The 21,235-nt window shown below is 42.9% G+C and overlaps 1 protein-coding gene across 1 annotated transcript in view; it reads left to right on the forward strand.

The window, feature by feature from the left end:
* Positions 1–2,278: 2,278 nt before the first annotated feature.
* The window catches only part of LOC136577882 (dynein axonemal heavy chain 11-like), a 386,682-nt gene continuing 367,725 nt past the window's right edge, over positions 2,279–21,235 (forward strand). The window contains exons 1-2 of the mRNA XM_066577801.1: positions 2,279–2,353; positions 7,327–7,443. Coding sequence (XP_066433898.1) covers positions 2,279–2,353; positions 7,327–7,443 — 192 coding nt within the window. The remainder of the gene's footprint in view (positions 2,354–7,326; positions 7,444–21,235) is intronic.

Genomic DNA, 21,235 nt, shown 5'->3' on the forward strand with positions numbered 1-21,235 from the left:
AATGATGCTTAGCACGTCTATTAAGCCAGAGACATCAGTTAGAGATGATGGAGCACCAGGACATTTTTTGTAATTATTGTAAGTGTGGTTGATTTTCATGGCTCTGTAAGTTATGTAGAATTGGTAGGCCAGTCGAATGTCCAAATCAGGGCTGATTTTATAAAGCCGAGGTCAGTAGAACTGAAGACACACTTGCTGTGCCATTATTTGTCTCACAGGAAATTATCACAGTTTACATGTATGCCTGTATATATATATATATATATATACAGTATATATAAACATTTACAGGCACGTCACTTGTCACATAGAAAGATTACCATGATTACGAATACTAACAGAATGCCGGATGATCAAATCTTTTATGCAGGTCAAAATATTATCGAAAGTCAGCAGATAAATAGGGGATGCACTGCCCACATTATGCAAACTGTATGGGGTTGATTGTATTAGCGGTCATTCATCCCCCATACAGTTTACATTGGTTTCTGTAAAAGGCCCTTTAAATAAGCAATGGCGGAGTTATTTTATCATTGAATGGCGCTCATTTGGGCAGGAAATCGATAGTCACCCAAATGCATGTACACAGAAGGTTTGTTTGTTTGTGATATGTAGCATATGGTATAAATGGTTGAAACAACTTATTTTACAGGGGTTGTCCAGTTACCAGACAACATTTCTGCAGTAGCTCCAACTGCCTTAAAATAACAAACAGAGCAGTACTTACCCATCCTCTGCCGCAGGGATCCAGGCATGTTGCACCGCCATCCTCCCGAGGTTTGTTTTGGAAGATGACATCAGTGGAAGTCCCCTGACTGCTGTAGTCAATCAGAGGCTGCAGTGTCACCATCCGTTCTCCTGGTATCAGCGCTCACATCCTGGGCGGCATGATGCCAGGAGTTCAGAATGAAGACACTGCAGCACTCAAGGGATTTCCACTGATGTCATCGTCCACAACAATCATCGAAGGACAGCGGGGCAAAACCGTTGGATCCCTGCAACAGAGTCTGGGTAAGTACTGCTCTGTTTGTTATTTTAAGGCAGTTGGAGCTAATGCAGAAATGTTGTCAAGTAACGAGACAACCCCTTTAAATGAAACCTGTCACCACTGAAGAGCACCATAAACTAAGTTATGGTACTGTTCAGTGAGGTGACAGGGAGCTGGGGGATATGTTTTTATAGTCGCCCGCTCCCTGATTCCTGCATTGTCCACTGAATACAGTTCATGTGTGGTCTGAAAATCTCTTTTCCGACCACTATGTGCGTTCTTTACTATAATCTCCACCAATGGACACCTCGAGAGCGGGGTAGTGGGTGACTATTAACAATACATCCCCCGGCTTCTCGTCACGAAACCGAACAGCACCAATGATTTAGTTTATAGTGCTGTTCAGTGGTTTAAGAGCTCACCAGAGCAAGACCTCATAAGCATTCTACAACCTCCAAGTTATATTTAGTCATTATACGGCACTCATAAGCTTTTATGGAGCCCAACTGTGTTTGAGCATTCCTCCTACTTCATACAGGAGACATGTAATGTTTTTCTGTTGATTGCTATGTGGCATGCCCCATCGGACGCTTACTTTTTTTTTCAAAAGTGGCATTTAAAAAAAAAAAATTGCAAATTTTTGTGTGCAAATCTCCACTTGTGTTTCCATGCACAGCCATACAATCAGGCTCTGTTGTGTGCAATAGTCGTAAGGGCTCATTCATAAAACTGTGATTTTGGCGAGTATTACGATGCACGGCTGCATGACACGTGGTGAATGGAGTAAATGAAAGTAAATGGACTTTCACTGATCCATTTACATTAGCGTATACAAACACTGCGTGTGGATACATGCGAGAAATAGATCGCAGCATGTTGTTTGGGCAGCGTATGCACTACATTACGTGTGGGCAGCAATTCATACACAACCCCGCTATGAATCAGTGGGGAATTAAAAAAAAACAAAAAAAACAGTCACACTGCGCATTACTGTGTGCGTGAGATACACGGTCATGCGCAGTACATTCGCTGCCATGCATGACAGACCGGGAAAGACAGACCAGTAAAACACCCACAACGTTTTACACATACCGTCTTGTGAATAAGACCTAAATCTGGTTGTTCAAAAGGATGAGTGACTGCTGCTTTTTGGGGAGGTTTTCAATTCTTGTTTTTATTTTTAATTTCCTGTGTTAGGAACTGTTCACAGCAGCCGTTGATTTTCTGAAACTGGAAAAAATAGAAATTGGAGGCTTTAGAGGTAAAATTCTCAGTGAAGAAGTTCATATCATGAGTGAGGAATCAAATGAAATTTGGCGAATGTTGCAAGAGAGTAAATATAACCCCCTTGATTATGCAAATACAGTAAGTATCTTTTTTCGATCTTGACATTATTATTGGAAGTATTTTTGACAAACGTTTTCAGAAAGGTCTAAAACCAAATCTAGTCTTCTGGTCGATAAACACTGCTAGTCGATAAATAATCAGACGAGAATTACCCGGTTTCTCTTTTCTGTGCTTCTCCCTCACAGTGCGGCAGCTGAATCATCTGCATATACCGCCTGCACTCTTACAGCCATTTCTGAAGAAGGGTTTGCGTCCTGAAAGGTGTGAACACTGGCTGTTTTGAAATATTTATAAAAAAGATCCGGGTAATTCCCTTGGTTGATCGTTTATCGACTAGAAGTGTTGCGCCCCCAGCTCACTTTTTGTCAAACTAAACTACCACAGTTGTCGAAAAGCGGGCAGGCGGCACCTTCCTTCCGTTCTTTTTCCTGTGCAGAAAAGAAAAAACCTAGTAGAAGTTACTCCAACCTGTTTTTCTACTCTTATATTTAAAAGCAAATCTAATAATCCCCATCTAGATCAATGAGTTGATTTTTAAGAGTGTGAGGATGTAAGGCATGTAGCTAGGTCAAATTTTTCTGCAGCTGGGATAACTTTTGGCAATCTGGATTTTCCAAGTGATTAAAAAAACATAAAAAACTGGATAGGAAGGATTATAATAGCCCCCATAAAATGGGGACAGTGGGGGTGTGATAGTGGCTTGTAGAATATGTCTGTAGTATGGAATATAGGTAGAAAGGAAGTTACAGGTTCCGTAAACATTTTGTCATGTGATTTCATAGCAAAAGGTGTGTATGATACATTTTAGCATTGACCAATATAATCTAACCAGTATTTTGAGGATTTGTTGTGCTATTGATTTGTTTATCTCAAAGAGGATCCAATGATAGAAATCTCTCAGTCATGAGCATACTAAAGATTCACTCCCCCCATGTGTCCCATACCCTATCTAGGGCTCTGTCTGAAGCTCCAAAAAATGCATTCAGACGGAACACTGGACAGCTCCATAGGCTGCCATTACTCAAACGGAGATCAAATCTTGCAGGATTAATAAGCGAAATGAGAAGACTACAATACCCAGAGAGGTTATCAACATTTTGTTTAGAAAAAAGATGGCTCAGGGGCGATCTAATAACTATGCATAAATATATCAAAGAACAATACAGAGATCTCTCCCATGATCTATTTATACCCAGGACTATGACTGTAACAAGAGGGCATCCTCTATGTCTAGAGGAAAGAAGGTTTCTACACTAACATAGAAGGGGGTTCTTTACTGTAAGAGCAGTGAAACTGTGGAACTCTCTGCCTGAGGACATGATGATGGCAAACTCACCAAAAGAGTACAAGAGGGGCCTGGACAACTTTCTTGAGTGTAACAATATTACATGTTATAGTCACTGATTACTTCAGATGGGTTGGTGATCCGATTGCCAGACTGGAGTCAGGAAGGAAATTATTCCTTTAAATGGGGACAATTGGCTTCTACCTCATTTTTTTTTCTTTGCTTTCCTCTGGATCAATATTGGGGGTAATAGGCTGAACTGGATGGACATACTATGCTATTGTGTTAATATACAGGCTTATATATTTATGTGGAAGTTGGGGTAAATTGCGAAGTTGGGGTAAATTTGATCTATAGTTATCTAATGTGTATGGCCACCAGTACAGAACTTTTCATAAAAATATTTATATAACACTGTAAAACTCATACATGTGTTTTGTAGTGACGTCACATCACTACAAAATCGTGCAATTTTGTAGCCTGTGTGAAAGAGGCCTCATGGTGGATCATTAAAAGGGTTGGACCACCAGCAACAGTTATAGGTGATAAATGTTTGATTGCTGGTGGTCTGGCTGCTGGGATCCCCAGCAATCACAAGAACAGGGATTCCGAGTGCCCTTTATGTGAATGGAGTGGTGGTACATAGGATTGATAGAGATGTCCATGTACAGACCTCCGGCAGATAGGTGTTACACATTTATGAGCCAACCCTTCCATTCCCTTGTACAGAGTGACATATCTATATGACACAGAATGCCTTTAGTTAAGGCACCATGCTGTACATTTAGGTCATTGTGAACCCTGTGGTCATTGACAGCCAGGCTCCTGCTGTAACATCTGGGATTGGAGAAATCAATGATCCTGGCCTTTTAGCCCCTTAGATGCTGCCGTCAATAATGGTGTTTGACAGACAGTGGAGGATTAAGAGGACCATAGGCCCTGGGCTGTTCACAGAACTTGGGCCCCCCACACATACATAATGAAGCCCCCCAGCCTCTTCCACCCCCACCTCAAAAGAATAGAATATTCTCTGCTAAAACATCAAAACTCACAAAACTAAGTGGTGTGGATTGTGACATGGAGTTTGGTGCAGACTTGCTGTGGATTTTTCTGCTGCAGAACATCCGTGGCAAGTCTGCCACATGTGAATGCACCCTTCTATGCCTGCTGGATTTTTTTTTTTGAACCTCTGAAAAGACCTTTTAGGGTATGTTCACATGGGGCAGGTTAGCTGTGGACTTTGTATAGCAGAAAAATATGAAGTGAATCCGCACCAAAATCGATTTGTGGTGCAGATTTTGACGTAAATATCGGCATGAATTTACTACAGATTTTTCTGCCGTGGAGAGTCTACTAGTCTGTATATGCCCAAAACGGAGGCAAAAATGGAAAAAATAGGAGATGCCGAGTTTTTAAAAAATAGCCGTGAAAAATCCGACCATGTGAATAGATACATAGATTTACATTAGTTCTGTATTACGGTCCACAAAACATGGGTCAAATATCAAGGCAAAATGCGCTCATTTAAAAGCGTCCAATAGGATATTTTCACAGATGTAGTAGATTTACTGCAAACTTTCCACTGCCCACAAAATCCATTTGGCGGATATTAACATGGATTTTGGTGCAATTGTGCTGCTGAATCTTTAGCTGTGTGAAAATACCCTTTATAATAGTCCCACCCATGATTGCCCATTACACTTTATTGGAGGGTCAGAACAGGGGGAACCCAAAAATGAAGAAGCAAAAAGTTTTTTCTTTACTAGTCTGGTGACTTGAGATGGATTGTGTCTGGCGTGGGGCAGTTCTGCAGCAGCAGTGCAGCCAGCAGCAATCAGATGAAGTAGCTGCTGATTGATGCTGCACTGCTTACATCTTCTTTTTCTCATTCTCCACTCGTTTTTCTCCTCTTGTGGCAGAACCCAGCGGCAGCCATGTATCACTCCTCTGCTGTTCCTACCGCCTCGGCCTTCCACCAAAGTTTAAAATGAAAAAAAGTGTCTCACTTACCCTGAAAAAATAAAAAAAATGTGTTAATGTTTTTTCAATATTTTTTGTCGGCAATACATATCTGATATTGCCATAATTGTAATGGTTTATTATATAAAATTAACTTATTTTACTGCTTGCTAAACAGTGAAATAAAATGCTAAAAACTAATGCATAATTTCTGTATCCCTCCCTCCCCAACCCTCCCAAAAATTCTAAAAGTTAGTCGATAAATTATATGTACCTCCAAATTGGTACAAATAAACTACATACCACTCTGCAAAATTACAATCCCTTATAGTCTACTCAATAAAATATAACAGGTTTATGGATATCTTATTCTAGCCGCAATAAAATACCCTTTTCAGTACGGTAAACAGCGGGGGAAAAAAACTGCAAAAAAAAAACTATGGTAATAAAAGTAATAAAATGTAATGAATAACTTATAAACATCTGAAAATAGTGCAATTGAAAAATACATCTTGTCATGCAAAAAGAAACCTTTATATAGTGCAGCTACAGTAAATTGAGGGGGGGGGGAAGAAAAAGGTTATCATTCTTGGGATGTGACTTGAAAAATAAACAAGAATCTGGTCCTTGAAGGCCCTTTTACATGCAACGATTATCGCTCAAAATGTGTTAAAAGGTCAGAAAGTGAGGGATTATCGTTCCGTGTAAACGCAAGCAGTCATGCATTTTTCATTCATTATTCGTTTATCTCTGACTTTTAGTCTGCGTAAAAAACGTTGTTGGGTTGTTTGCGTTTCGCTTGGTTTAAATGACAATCGTTCAGCGGTTCGTGGGGAGGGGGTTGTCGTTTGACGGGGTATACTTGCCTGCATCCAAAAAGGCAAAGCGATTGGCTGTTGGGACAACAAAGCAACTGTTTTTACATGCCCTCCTAGTGCTCCAGCATTGGCTGGTCAATCATCGGCCGTTCTGACGTACAACGCAGAAACTACAAAGAGCACTGAAAATACATTCGCTATCTTTTAGTTTGCATGCTAAGGTCACGGCATCTACATCGAGGATTTATCTTTGGGTGCCAGCTGGTTTTGCTACGTCTTCCGATTAAAGATTGTCAATTCACAAAGCTCCTTGTGTTTTTTTTTTTGCACACAAAGGATGCGCACCACCTACTTTCAGAGGCCAATCGGCACTTGCACAATAACAATGTTTTTCTTTCATCGCTGATGCACACGCCCTCTTACCAAACAATTGTCCACTTGTCTTTACATGAAAACTCTACCAAGCGACACACCGAATGACTGAAATGCCCAGATGCCACATCCATTTCTAGCGATAATCGTTAGGTTTAAATGCCAATCCTTCTTCTTTAAAAGCCAACCCATCGTTCATTTTCGGCCATTTGAACGAATTTTGAGTGATAATCATTTAAAAAGGCTTTAAGTCCCAAAATAGACTGTTCCCTAAGAGGTTAAAAAGCATGAAAGAATAGGGCTAATAGGTCATATGCTTGAGATAATCATGTGACCAGTATCAAGAACCCCCTGATTGATTACCTCTGTATATAGATTCTGTCTCCAATCTTGAGAGATTTCAGACAATGTTCAATGCATAGATGAGACACACAGCGAGTTCAAAGAAATATCAATTAGCCAAGAATATTACACATTGTTTAATTCACCGTGTCATATCATTCATTCTCTATAGAATATACTGTTCCAACATGTTTTGTGTTACTAATCATTTTCAGGGTTTTCTGATTGACTACATGAAATATTGTCAACAAATTAACAGCTTTGACCATCATTTGAGCAGAATTTTGAACCTGACTTTTGACGAGTCGAATGGCCTTGAATCAGCATTTAAGGTAAGTGGAGAGCTTCAGATACAAAAGCTTAGACAATGTAAAAGTAAAATAACCAAAGTTTCATGTAGGAATATGCAATAGTAATGGCAAACAAACATAAATACAGAATATAGAAAAGTCTTCTGGCTCCCTATTCAGGGGCGTAACTATAGAGGCTGCAGGGGATGCGGTTGCACCCGGGCCCAGGAGCCTTAGGGGGCCCATAAGGCCTCTCTTCTCCATATAGGAAGCCCAGTGCTATGAATAAAGCATTATAGTTGGGGGCCCTGTTACAGGTTTTGCATTGGGGCCCAGAAGCTTCAAGTTATGCCTCTGTGCAGCATGGTTTAGGTATGGGTACGGGTACAGATACAGATAGAGGGGGGGGGGGGGGGGGCAGCTCACCTTTTGCATCAGGGCCCCTAAGCCTTTAATTACGCCCCTGTCCCTATTGCACGAATTTCAGCATTATTGGAGGTAGATAAAACTCCCCAATTAGTTCTGCAAATACATCTTTTCAATTACCTATCAGCAGAAATGTTTTACCTTTAGTTTTTGCTAATGGTGCCACCAAACTTTTTAAAACCTGTGCCACATTTCACCTTTTTTTCGCAGCACACACAAAAAGTATCATACAAATGCAATTTTGGATGCTAGACCCCTATAGTACCATACAAATAGTCTGCCTTCACCTAGGGTAAAATCTCAGCACGCTGTACAACCAATGTTAAAGGGTCTTATGCATTTTCCATTGTGGAATAAAGTGTATGATTGTTGTCCATAGTCTAAACATTGTAAAGAGTTGAATAGTTTTAGAAAACTCCAAAAAAAGGATGCAGAGGACATAGTAAAAAATACAATGTCAACATAATAAAAGGTACTCACTAGGGGTAAAAAGAGGAGTATAAGGAAAATAAAAAGGATGACAGCGGGGAAAATTGCTGCCAGGGACAACATCCCACTGTGTGAAAAACAGTTTTACCGGCAACGCTGTAAGAATTCAGCTGCAAGAGTAGCAGAGACATTTTAAAATCATCATTAAATTGTAGACGGGACAGTGACTGTCCAGGTGGTATGACCACAGAGCTTGGCATGTTTATAATGAAGACTGGGGGTTCCGTGCTTTACACGCTATCAGGCGTACAGTCTTATAAAGGTAACTAACCTTTTACCTGGTGCGGGGGCATCGGAAACAAAATGGAAAAGATGATTGTCTTTCAAATGCAGCAATCGCAGGAGAATTATGCGTCAGCACCTACTAATTCCACTGCCAGTCATTTGACAGAATTATGAGCATTTTAAAGAAACCATCACCAACAAGTAATAGTTATAGACTAGTGCTGGGCTTATGTAATCAACCTTATAACACCCTCTAGCAGAAACTTTCTGCTCTCCCCAGAAGTAACCTCTCTCTTGTTTGTACTTCCAACAAACTTTGGAATAAAAAAAAAGAACAATAAAAAAGCAAAGAACAAACAAGGAACAATGAAGATGATGAGGCTTAAAAGGAAATAGGAACGGGGAAGCAAAAGGACATAAAAGTTGTACAAATAGAAGGCATAGACCAGGTCTGTAATAATCCAGTGCAAATGTCTTTTTGTAGCATCACAAGAGAATACAGTTACAATCAAAATTATTCAACCCCCACTTAAAAAATTGGTTTATTTGCCAAATTCACAAACTACAGCTGTTTGAAAAAAATAAAATAAAACAATCAAAAAAAAGAAATATTTAAATAGCTTGACACAACTAATATAACAAGTGGTTTCTCCAAATTCAACACAAATTTTGACGACTACTACGGTCTTGGAAATATTCAACACCTTTAATAGAATTCCTCATAAGTGCACATATTTACATATCAGGTGTTGTCTGAAGCACACCCGATGCAACTAATCAAGAGCTTCATTAGTTGCATCTGGTGTGCTTGAGATAAAACTAGAGATGAGCGAGCGTACTCGGAAAAGCACTACTCGCTCGAGTAATTTGCTTTATCCGAGTATCGCTGTGCTCGTCCCTGAAGATTCGGGTGCCGGCACGGAGCGGGGAGCTGCAGGGGAGAGCGGGGAGGAACGGAGGGGAGATCTTTCTCTCCCTCTCTCCCGCCCGCTCTCCCCTGCTCTCCGCTGTGACTCACCTGTCAGCCGCAGCGGCACCCGAATCTTCAGGGACGAGCACAGCGGTACTCGGATAAAGCAAATTACTCGAGCGAGTAGTGCTTTTCCGAGTACGCTCGCTCATCTCTAGATAAAACACATCAAATACCTGGACTGGCTGAGGGTTTGCTGACTGTGATATTTGATTCCATGTTAGAAATATGGTAAGTCAAGGAAGAGGTCCATCACAGTGGTACATCACATTTGCAGCAGGCCATAACAGCAGACGGGTGCTCTACTGTGTCCTAGAGACGCTTGTCATAAAGGGGTTGAATAATTCTGGAACTGCAGTGGTCCTGAAAAGTGGTATTAAGGGGTGAATTTGAAGCAACTACTTGTTATTTGAGTTGTGTTGAGCTATTTAAATTGTTCTTGCCAACAGCTGAAAGTTTGTAAATTTGGCAACAAAAACTAATTTGTTATGGAGGTTGAATAATTTTGCAACTATATAATGTAGTATTCTTATATGCATACATCTGCCCATCATTTCTAAAAAAAAGTAAACCGTGCGCAATATGGGGCAAATTTACAACATTTTTATGTCAGTTGCTGGCTCAAAACAAGTTGTAAATATAAGTTTTTGCGGAAACGTATATTTGTGCAAAACTTATGCGACTTTTCTCCTTTCTACACCAGCCCCATCACTTTCTTGGGGAAATTGGTGTGGCTTGTCAGCAGGGGGCATGGTCAATTTCTGTATAATTTACACCAGCTTACAGATGCTGGCGTAAATTATACTAGAGATGTACGCCAGGTTGAACGTGGCATACATTTCTGTCTAGGCGCATGGAGCTGCTGGGGATATACCAAATGCATGAAGAGACGCGCACCTCTTCATGTCCAATGCACCGTGTACCCAGGCAAACTGTACTAAGTTTGGCACAGGAAATGTCGGGCTTAGTAAATTTTCCCCTATATTTTTTCTATTTTAAAAGCCTCTTTTATTGTGAAACAGCAGATTGAGGGGATACATTTGGCTCTGTTCATCTAATGTTTGGACCGTACAACTGAGGGCCATGTTTATTTACCCAAAAATGCAAACACAGTGTAACATTTTCATAGACCGTCATTGACCTACATTGGACAACTTTTTTATACATGGCATAAGTTGGAGGAATGCATTTGGATATAATTTTTTGATGGTGCTGAAAAGTGTAGCCTTCTATGCTATTTGTAGGGAACTTCTGACATTGAACAGGCTGTTCAATCGGCAAGCACCATTCAGAGCAAGGGGAGCTCAGCATTTTTATATACAGTTTTGTGCAAAAAGATTCAGTTTTAATTTTAATTTACTGATCTAAAACTTATTTGAAGTACAGTGGGTAGTCTTACTCACTGATTGACAGCCTTCATATAGTAACATAATGCCATGTCCCCCAAAAGAGAAACATGGTCTTATTTTCGGGGGGCGTCTTATTAATACTTACCTCACATGTGCGGTCCGGGGTCCCCTTCGCTGGTCTGCAAAGTTCCGTAGTTTCGCTGGGTTTCCTACATTTCATGGCCACCACCAGAACATCACTTCCTGGTTGCGGCATTCATAAATCTTGCCTCCAGGGAGCGATGGCTCTGATTGGCCAGCGAGTGCTGCTCTCAGCCAATCAATGCACCGTTTGCTGAACCAACACGCTTATAAAAGTGATCATAGGCCATAGCGGGCTTGGACAAAAGAGCCTGGCGCCCGGTTGCCATGGCAACCCATTGAACCTCCGCGATTACATCGCGGATGTGATGACATTACAGAGGGAGCATGCTCCGTGTGGACCCTGTACATGCTGCGATGTAAAGGGGGTTAATAGTTCTCATCGATCCCTGCTGTTGCAGCGGGAGTCCAGCTATCAGTCACAGCCGACTCCTGCTGCAGGATGGTGCTGACTCACTTCTGATCCCGCACTATTCACAGGACTTAAATTTAAATCCTGTTGCGTTAAGTGCCACCCTGCCAAGATGTAAACTTATGTCTGTGATCTTAAGGGGAAAATGTAACTAGTTGCTCAGCTGTCAATAACAAAGTATGTTAGAAAGTGTTTGAGCAAATGATATGTTCCTTACCTCACACTGAGTAAGAAATCAAGCTTTGAAGAGTAGCTGCACTTTTCACAAACTTTTGAAATGTCAGAGAGACATGTCAAAAGTTTTGATCGGTGGGAGTCCCACTACTGAGACCCCTGCTGATCTTTAGAACGAGGGGCCTGCAGCTCTTACCCGTGTGCTGTGCTGCTTCAGTTGTCTATGCTGCTTTTTGGCTCCTTCCAGCAGCTGAAGATGGCGACATAGAGGTCTGTAGTGCTTGCAATACACCTCTGTGCAGCCATCTTCAGCTGCCGGGAGGAGTCGAAAAGAAGCGAAGATAGCCAAAGCCGCAAAGCGCTCAGGGGAGTACTGTAGCCTTGTTGTTCTAGCGATCAGCTGGCTTCTCATTTACCTTGTCAAAAGTTTGTAAAAAGTGCAGCAACTCTTTAACCCCTTAGTGACCAAACCTGTTTGCGTCTTAATGACCAAGCCATATTTTGGAAATCTGACATGTGTCACTTTAACATAGAATAACTCCATTAAGGTTTTGCATATCCAAGTGATTCTGATAATGTTTTTTCGCCACATATTGTACATTTAGGTCGTAAAAATAGACAGTTAGAATTTGTGAATATTTATTAAAAGTACTAAAATTGGGAAAAATTTTTTTCACATTTTCAATTGCAATATCTCAAATAAGTGCAAACATACTGTACAGATTTTTGTTCTGATATATATTTTCATCTGGTTACTTTATTTTGGACGCACATTTGAAAAACTTTAGTTTTTATTTACAACCATTTAGGAGACGTACAAATTTAACATTATTATCAACATTTTGAGGAACACTTTATTTTCCTACCCAAAGCCAAGATTGCAAAGGATAATAGGTGTCAGAATGATAGATACCCCCACAAATGACCCCATTTTAAAAACTACACCCCTAAGGCCCCCTGTCCACGGGCGTTGCGAAGTCCTGCAGCAGATCTCCGCCGAGGGAGCTGCCGCCGAATCTCCGTCGGTCAGCCCTATCTGATAGATAGGCTGGCCACGGAGAATCGGGGCAATTCACAGCTTGCTGCGAATTGCCCACCGTGAGCGGAGAATCGCAATGGTTATCCGCTCGTGGACAGGGGTCAGCGCTTTCCATAGCAATGCTATGGAAAGCGTTGTCCGGCGTGATTCGCCGGTGGTTTACCGCTGGCGAATACACGTCCGTGGACAGGGGGCCTTAATATATTCACTGAGGGGTGTCATGAGCATTTTGACCCCACAGTTTTTTTTCAGGAGCTAATTCAATTTAAAGGAAAAAAAAAAAATTTCATATTTTTACAAGAAGGTCTTTTTAAAGGCAGATTTTTTTTTTCTATATTGCATATGAAAATGAGGACCCCAAAATGGAACCGGTTGTTTGTCCTGTGTTCAGAAACATTGTAATCTTGTCTGTATGCACAAGGGGCCCAAAATGAAAGGAGCAGCTGTTGGCTTTCAGAGCAGAAAATTTCCTCAAAGGCGTTTTAGGCCCTATTGCCCGCTTGTAGAGCTCTTGAGTGGCCAAAACGACAGAGAACCCCCACAAATGACGTCATTTTGAAAAATAAAATTGAAATCACAGAGGTGAGAGGGAAAACAAAAGCATTATTTACTGAAAAAGAGACAACAATGCAGTACCTGATAAGGTGCAGAGCAGGCACGATCGCCGTAGGGTATGCACAATCACTGAAGACCCTAGTAAAATGCAGTAAGCCAGACTATAGACTGTCCAGTGGAGACTAATATGCAGCCACCCACCCAACCCAGCCCAGACTGGGGAGGAGTGACTGCATACAAACCTAGTCTGCAATTTGAACAATACCATAGAAACCAGCCAATAGATGGGTGCGTCCCGCCATACAGGATTACAACTCACACTGACATAGCAGTGGGCTGCCCTGTATCATTTTGAAAACTAGACCCCTTAATGAATTCATCTAGGCGTGTACTATGTATTTTGACCTCACAGTTTTTGAATGAATCTAAGCAAAGCAGAAGGAGAAATTATGATTTTTATTTTTTTGGCAATTGTGTCAATTTAAAAACATTTTTTTTTGTACAGCACACATATGAATGAAGACTTTTACCACAAAATGGATACCCCTGTTTGTCCTGTGTTCAGAAACATACCACTGTAGCCCCAATCTACTTAAAGGACACATGGCTAGGCCTCTAATGGAGGGAACCACCCATTGGATTTCAGGGCACAACTGAAAAAATTCTAGGCCCATTTGCTCACTTGTGCAGAAAAAAAATTGACTCCCTAAAAATATCCCCCCCCCCATTTTTTGGCATTCCCTAAATATTCAATAAAAGTAATAATGTAAACTATGTGGTATTTCCGAAGACGGGTATTTACGGAGGCTTGTTGGGATGGGCACATGGAGCAATAAAATCCCTCCTCCGCCAATGCTTTTCTGGGGGTATTCCTTGATCTCAGCGGCAGGGATGAGGTGTAAAAAATGGTGCTCTGTGAGGCTTTGTAAGATTGCTGAGGTACAGCGGTCTCACACAGAAAGCGCTCAACAAGCTGCTCCTGGAACTGCAGGAAGGCAAGCATTGACGGGGCTTCTACATATTACAGATAGCGGTCTGAATAACGCTGGGCTCACATAACCGGATGTGGAATCCACTTGCGGAGGCCCATAGCGGATCCCAGCTGTGAACCCGGCCATGACCCAGCGTACGCCCGCGTAATGTGCTGCACATAACTGCGTACTCACACAGGCGGTCATGCGCTGTACACCTTTTTTTGTTTGTATTTCCCATGCCATGTCAGGATGGGCTGCTATCGGGGTTGCCGTGCCCGCACCACGGACGCTGTCGCCCCTGCTGCGAGTGCGCGGCGCAGGGGGACTCCTATGCTGGTCATCACTCCTGGCCACCCGGCTCCTACACGGCGCAGAGGTGCTAGGAGCATGGCGGCTGCTGCCCGGCGCCGTGTTCCTGTTTCCATGGCAGCCTGCTGCATCTCCACTGACCTAGTCTGGTTTGCTAGTGCTGAGGGAGGTTCTCCCAGCGCTTTCTGATCATCCTGCTGCTGTCAGGTGCTCCGCCCCAATCAGCTGCTGGGGCGGGAGCTCTGACAGCATTTAAACCCCTCAGTTGCTTCCTGACACTGCCAGTGTTTGTATAGGCTTCCTTGCACTCACCAGCGTTTCCTTGTATTCCTAATTATTGGTGTTGTGACCTCGGCTTTTCCCCTGACCTGACCTCGTCTCCTCCTTCTGTACTGCGTTTCTCCGGACTGACTTTTTGTGCTTGACTCTGACTTGCTCCTGAACTGGTTTGCGGTTTTCCCTTTGTGCTTCGCTCTGGTTGTCTGTTTGTCTGTCCATTTGTTTTCTGTTTCCAGGGATTGTGGCTTTCCCCAGCATTCCCCTAGCCAGTGTAGGGATCGTCACCCAGTTGCCCGCCTGGGGTTAGCCAAGAGTGGAGGCAAGTAGGCAGGGACAGGGGTTGTGGGCTACGTTGCAGGGCCCCTCCGACTCCTGCTTTCCCTGGTTTCCTGACATGCCGTTGCTTAGCAATGACGTGGGTACTTGCTGCCCCTATATAATGTAGTTGCGTATGGGCTGCGGGTATATCCGCGACCATGGAGCACAATTGGCTCTATGTTGCAGATATCCTCTGTAAAATAGAACATGCTGTGTTTTGTTTTCTGCAAGTGGATTACGTAATTCCGACCCACTAATATGAGCAGAATTGTGTAATCCAGTGTATTTTATTTATCCGTGTATAACTGCAGATCAAACACATGCGGAATCCGCAATTTCTATCCAGTCATGTGAGACCAGCCTAATGGTAGATCTTTACCTTTTTTATCACGTGATCAGGGACCACTCAACGAGGCCACCAGTCACTGCTCCAGGCTCTTGTCTACCTTTGGTAGCTGGGAGCAAAGAGATTTTAAATTTCCTGGGCTTCTGTGCATGTGTCTGGCATTTTGCCAGTGGATGCATGCATAGAAGCCGGGGAAGGTCTGTGGATGATGATCGCGTCGGGGTTCAAATGCAGAGGCCTCCAGTAAGAAGTTTCATCTCCTCCCACCGATCACATTGGTGAGGGGAGAAGAGTCTTCAACTTTTTAAAAACTTTTACGTGACCGCCATTATCCATTGGAGAACGGTGATCACATGACCAGGAACCACACACCGTGGCACCCTGTGACATCTCTAGGCTCTCGGCTACCTTCGGTAGCCAGGAGCATGTCGGATTTTAAATTTACCGGACAATTCTTGCCTTTTGCGTAAGCGTCCACCACCTTGCTGACAGGCGCATGGACCGAAGTTGGGAAAGGTCCGATTGGGGGACAAATCTGGGGACCTTAGGTACATAATTTTATCTCTCTTCACGGATATGATACATAAGGGGAGATAAAACTTTAACTTTTTAAACTTCTTTTTTTTTTTACACTTTACTTGATCACCATTATCCAATGGATAACGGTGATTCTGTGACCTGGAACAGCATACAGCAGTCCCCGGTGACATATCCCTGTACTTGGCTATTTTTGAGTTCAGGGAAATTTTTAAAATTTGCTGGGCTCTCTGGCCTTCTGCGTGCCACATCTGTATCCATTGGATAATGGCGATTACGGGCCCGGGGACCGGTCACTGCGGTCCCCAGTGATATCTCCTGCCTCCCGCCTTAAAATTTGCCAGGCCTCCTGGCCTTCTGCGCATATGGCTGACGTAATGATGTTTGGCACGCATGCGCAGAAGACTGGCGTCAGGTCCTGGAGGACCAGATCGCTGCCGGACATCGCAGAGGACGGGGGTGAGTATTTTCAGCTGTCCTCACAGATCTGATCCATGAGGGGAGCTGAATGTCTAACTTTTTAAAACTTTTTATTTACTTTCATGCGATCGCTGCTATCCACTGGATAGCAGCAATCACGTGACCAGGGTAGGAGCTTCCCGCGGCCCCCCATGACAGCTTCAGGTTGCCTGCTACCTTACAGCCCTGGGGATTAAAGCAAAGCAGGACGTAAAAAATCTATGGGGTGGTCACTAACGGATTAAGTGAGAAAGTACTTCTTTGCTTTATCAGCTCCAAACAGAGGAGGAAAAGGAATTTTACAACTACGAGCTATGCAAAACAAACATAAATGAGTATGTATGCTGTATTTTAAGTGTGCTGTTTTTTTTCAAAAGTGTAGTGTTTTTTAAAGAGACTCTATCACCTACTTTTAGCCTTATAACCTGAGCTTATGGGCTGAAAGTAGGTGCCCCACTGAGCCTGGTTACAAAAGTGTTATGCATACCCTTCCCATCATTCCAGTGGTGTGAGTGCTGAAAGCCACCGCTGCAGTGCATTGAGCGACACTGCTAAGTAGTTCATTGAGCAGCGGCTTTCAGCACTGACACCAGGGAAAGACAGGAGAGGTAAGTATGACCACAAGCTTATTTTATAGAGCTAAAAGTAGGTGATAGATTCCCTTTAACACCTTGAGTGGCGGGTTTCCTACCACCCTGTCGTGCCCACCAGGGCAGGTTTTTTAAAATGGTCTAATCATTGAATTTCAACTAATTTTGCAGTTGCGTCTCAAGAGCCATAACTTTTTCATTTTTCCATTGACATGGCCATATAAGGGCTTGTTTTTTGTGGGACAAGTTGTGATTTTTTTAAACAGGGGGGAGGAAAAAAAGAAATGGGGAAAAAAGAAAAAAAGGGGCCATGTCATTAAGGGGTTAAATAATGTATTAACGTCCTTCGCTGGGTCATTACGGCGCATGGATACCACATGTGTGATTGTATTTTTGATTTTTTACAAAGTAAAGGGAGACAAGTGTTTTTATTATTTTTTTAATAATTTTTTCTTTTTTTAAAAAATTTATTTATTTATTTATTTATTTTTTGTCCCTTTAGGGGACTTCCACAGGGACCCATCAGGACCCCCTGATCACATTCCGGGGGTCCGATGGTGACAGCCCTTTACATGCTGCAGTGACAGCCCTTTACATGCTGCAGTCACATAGACTGCCGCATGTAAAGGGTTAACACAGCAGAGATCGCAGGTTTTCTCTGATCTCTGCTGTAAGAGCAGGTACCTAGCTGTCCTCTCACAGCCAAGCACCAAGCTCTCCCTGCCACAGAGACCATCGCTTGCTTCTGACAAGCCGATGGTTTCTATGGCAACCTGTAAACAAAGCAGGACTTAGAAGCAAGAGATTGCCGGCATATCGGCAATATCTTCTGCTGGTTTTTCAAAGCCCTTGCTTTGTTCTCTGTGGGTCTGTGCAGGCAGAGCACACTGTCACAGCTTGTGGCATTGTGCTCTGCAGCTCCCATAGTGATACATAGCCCGGAAATCTTCCGGGCTATGTCACTATGAGCAGTGGAGCTCGTCCCGGAAAATTTCCGGGCGTGCCACTCAAGGGGTTAAGGGCAAAGTCAGACAAGCGTTTTTTTGCGCGCGCCTATGTGTGCAAAAAAGCGCGTCTTTTAGAACCATTGCTTCCCTTTGTAGTGTTCACATGTCCATCTTTTGCAGGCGCAAAATACTTGCACCTGTAAAAGATAGGACATCCGTGCGCCAGGAAGTTCTGTGCTGTGTGAAAGGATTCCCCCGGGGAGTCCCCTCATCACTGAACACTCTGACAGCGCTGTCACTATGTTCAGTGACAAGGAGGCTTCCTGCGGGGATGAAGGAATCCCCAGCCACAGCTGTGACAGCTGTGGCAAAGGACCGCAATGCCATCCCATTGCTTTCGATAGGGCTGGCGCTACTGTCGCTGGCCCCATTGAAAGCAATGCTGTGTTTTTCGGGGAAGGACTTGAAATAGCGCTCTTCTGCAGCTTGTTCTCCTGCCGGGGATTTAAAAATCCTCGCCTCCTGAAAGGGCTGTGTCTGATTTGGCTGCGCTCAGCTAATCACAGGCAGCGCTAAGCCATTCATTGAATGACAGCTGAGCGCTACCTATGATTGGTCACAGCGCTCAACCAATCAGAGGCAGTGCTCAGGCATTCATTGAAAGCAATGGGCATGGAGTTACAGTCATGCGTATTTTTAACATGCGTGGAGCGCATTCTTTTTGCACTCGTCTGACCGAACCCTAAGAGTGATTTGAGATTAGCGGAATTGCTGAACGCATCTTTCCCTATTTTATTTGTTTATTTGTGTTTTATATCAATTCATAGTAATTTTTTAGATTACACAATGGAGCTATATTGTTTTTTTCCCTAGAGGTTAAATACCTTGTGCTGAGGTGGTATATTGGAGGGTTATATTGTTAAACATTGCTACATTTAAAAGCAATGTTTTGTGGGTTTGGTTGTGGGTTTCAATCTCCATTGCTTTGCACAGGTGATTAACACCTTAAAGACATTGCCTATTTTGGGCTTAAGAACGCAACGATTTTTGGCGAATTTTCATCTCCATTTTTCAAAAGTCATAACTTTTTTGCTTTTTTGTCGACACGGTCGTATAAGGGCTTGTTTTTTGCGTGGCGAACTGTAGTTTTTGATGGGTACGCAGACTAGATTGTAAAACTTTTATGATCGTAGGGAGTGAAAATGCATCAATTCTGCCATAGATTTTTTTGTTTTTTTTTTACAGAGTTAATCATGCAGCATAAATGACACTATCCATCTTTTCTGCGGGCTGGTACTATTACAACGATACCAACATTCTTACATTTTCTTTAGGTTTTTCCACTTTTCTGCAATAAAAACCCTTTTTTTGGAAATATTTTTTTTCTAAATCGCTGCATTCTTTTTTTCTCATGAATATACTTCAGAAAAAACTAATAGATTTGCCCCATCATCTTTTATGGTTTTTCCTGTATTATTTGTTAAAGGGCCAGTGCTTTCATTGCAAATCATTTTACCTTTTATATTATTGAAAATACTTTAGGGTTATTTTTGCTCTCTTTGATATTCATGAAATCATGAATGGGTGAGTGCTGCCTCTGATTGGGTGAGCGCAGGGACTAATTAGAGGCAGCTGTCATTCAATAACTGAGAGCTGCCTCTGATTGGTCACAGTGCTCAACCAGTCAGAGGCAGCCCATTCAGCAGGCAGGGTTTTTTAATCCCTGCCTGCTAATTACTACTGAGAGCAGTGCAGGGAGAAGAGCTGCAGAGAGGTGAGTATACATTTTTTATATTTTATTCACCATTTCTTCTTGTTTTTCAGGGAAGGGCTTATGTTTAAAGCCCTTCCCTGAAAAACAATTACCGGTTGCTGGCAGCAGGATCCTCTACCGCAGCTGTCATCTGTGACAGCTGTGGTAGGGAATTCTTTATTCCCCGCAGGGATGAAGAATTCCTTTTTTGCATCTGTCACAGATGTGGCAGGTGCAGCAGGGAATTCTTTTTCCTCGCAGGGAAGAAGGAAACATCTGCCGCATGTGGCAGATGTGTTCTTCATCCTCGCGGGGACATAGCAGTGGCGGACAGGTAATTTTTGGGGGGTTTTTTGCACTAAAATTATTGTTTTCCAGCGTAGGACTTATGTTTAAAGCCTTTCCCTGAAAACCAATGACGGGTTGCCAGCAGCAGGATACTCTACCGCAGCTGTCATGTGTGACAGCTGCGTCAGGGAATTGAAGAATTCCTCTGCTGCAATTGTCACAGATGTGGCAGGTGCAGCAGCAGGGAATTTTTTTTACTAGCGAGGATGAAGGAAACATCTGCAGCATGCGGCAGATGTGCTCTTTATTCCCGCGGGGGACACAGCAGCGGCAGAGAGGTAAGTTTATCTTTTACACTAAAATTACTGTTTTTCAGGGAAGGGCTTATATGTAAAAGCCCTTTTCTAAAAAAAACAATTCAGGGGTGCCGACCGACCATTGTTTTCAATGGAGCCACCGGCAGCAGCCGCGGCTCCATTGAAAACAATGCAGAGCATAAGTCACCTTCAAAAATGCTCGAGTCTCCCATTGACTTCAAGGGGGTTCGTTACTCGAAACCAGCTCTTGAGCATTACAAAAAGCTCGGCTCGAGTAACGAGCACCCGAGCATTTTGCTGCTCGCTCATCTCTAATAGTCAGCAGATATTTTGGTCAGCAATAACACGTGTATCCACCTGCATCCTGAGGATGTAGACATAGTTTACAGTGGTGCTCGCTTGAAGATCCAGGATTGACAAAGGTAAAGCCCCCTGGTGCAAGCACTGAGTCATGACTGACTCCTAGGGTGACTATATATATAGAAATGCTCACCAGCAGCACACGTTAACAGCGCTCCAGGGTGAGGCAAGTTATATGCACAGCCACAAAGAGATCTGAACCTTGATCCCAAGTTTATGTCCATAGAAGAATAAAATATCAAATTCTTTATTCCTCCATAACCTCTTTATTCCTCTTTGTCAAGCTCAAAGACCCTGTGTGGTCGAAACGTTGCCTTTTAATCTGGATATAGAGCAATAAAGAATTTGATATTTTATTGCACATTATGGATGCTGCCACGTATATATTCTTCTTCTATGACTCCTAGGGTGACATCACATTGTGACGTTTTCTTGGCAAACTGTTTTTGCGGGGTGGTTTGCCATTGCCTTTCCCAGTCATCTTTACCCCCCTAGCAAGCTGGGTACTTATTTTACCGACCTCGGAAGGATAGAAGGCTGAGTCAACCTTGAGCCGGCTACCTCACCAGGATCCAGG

Source organism: Eleutherodactylus coqui, chromosome 8 (genome assembly GCF_035609145.1).
Source record: "Eleutherodactylus coqui strain aEleCoq1 chromosome 8, aEleCoq1.hap1, whole genome shotgun sequence".
In the NCBI taxonomy this organism is placed as follows: Eukaryota; Metazoa; Chordata; class Amphibia; order Anura; family Eleutherodactylidae; genus Eleutherodactylus; species Eleutherodactylus coqui.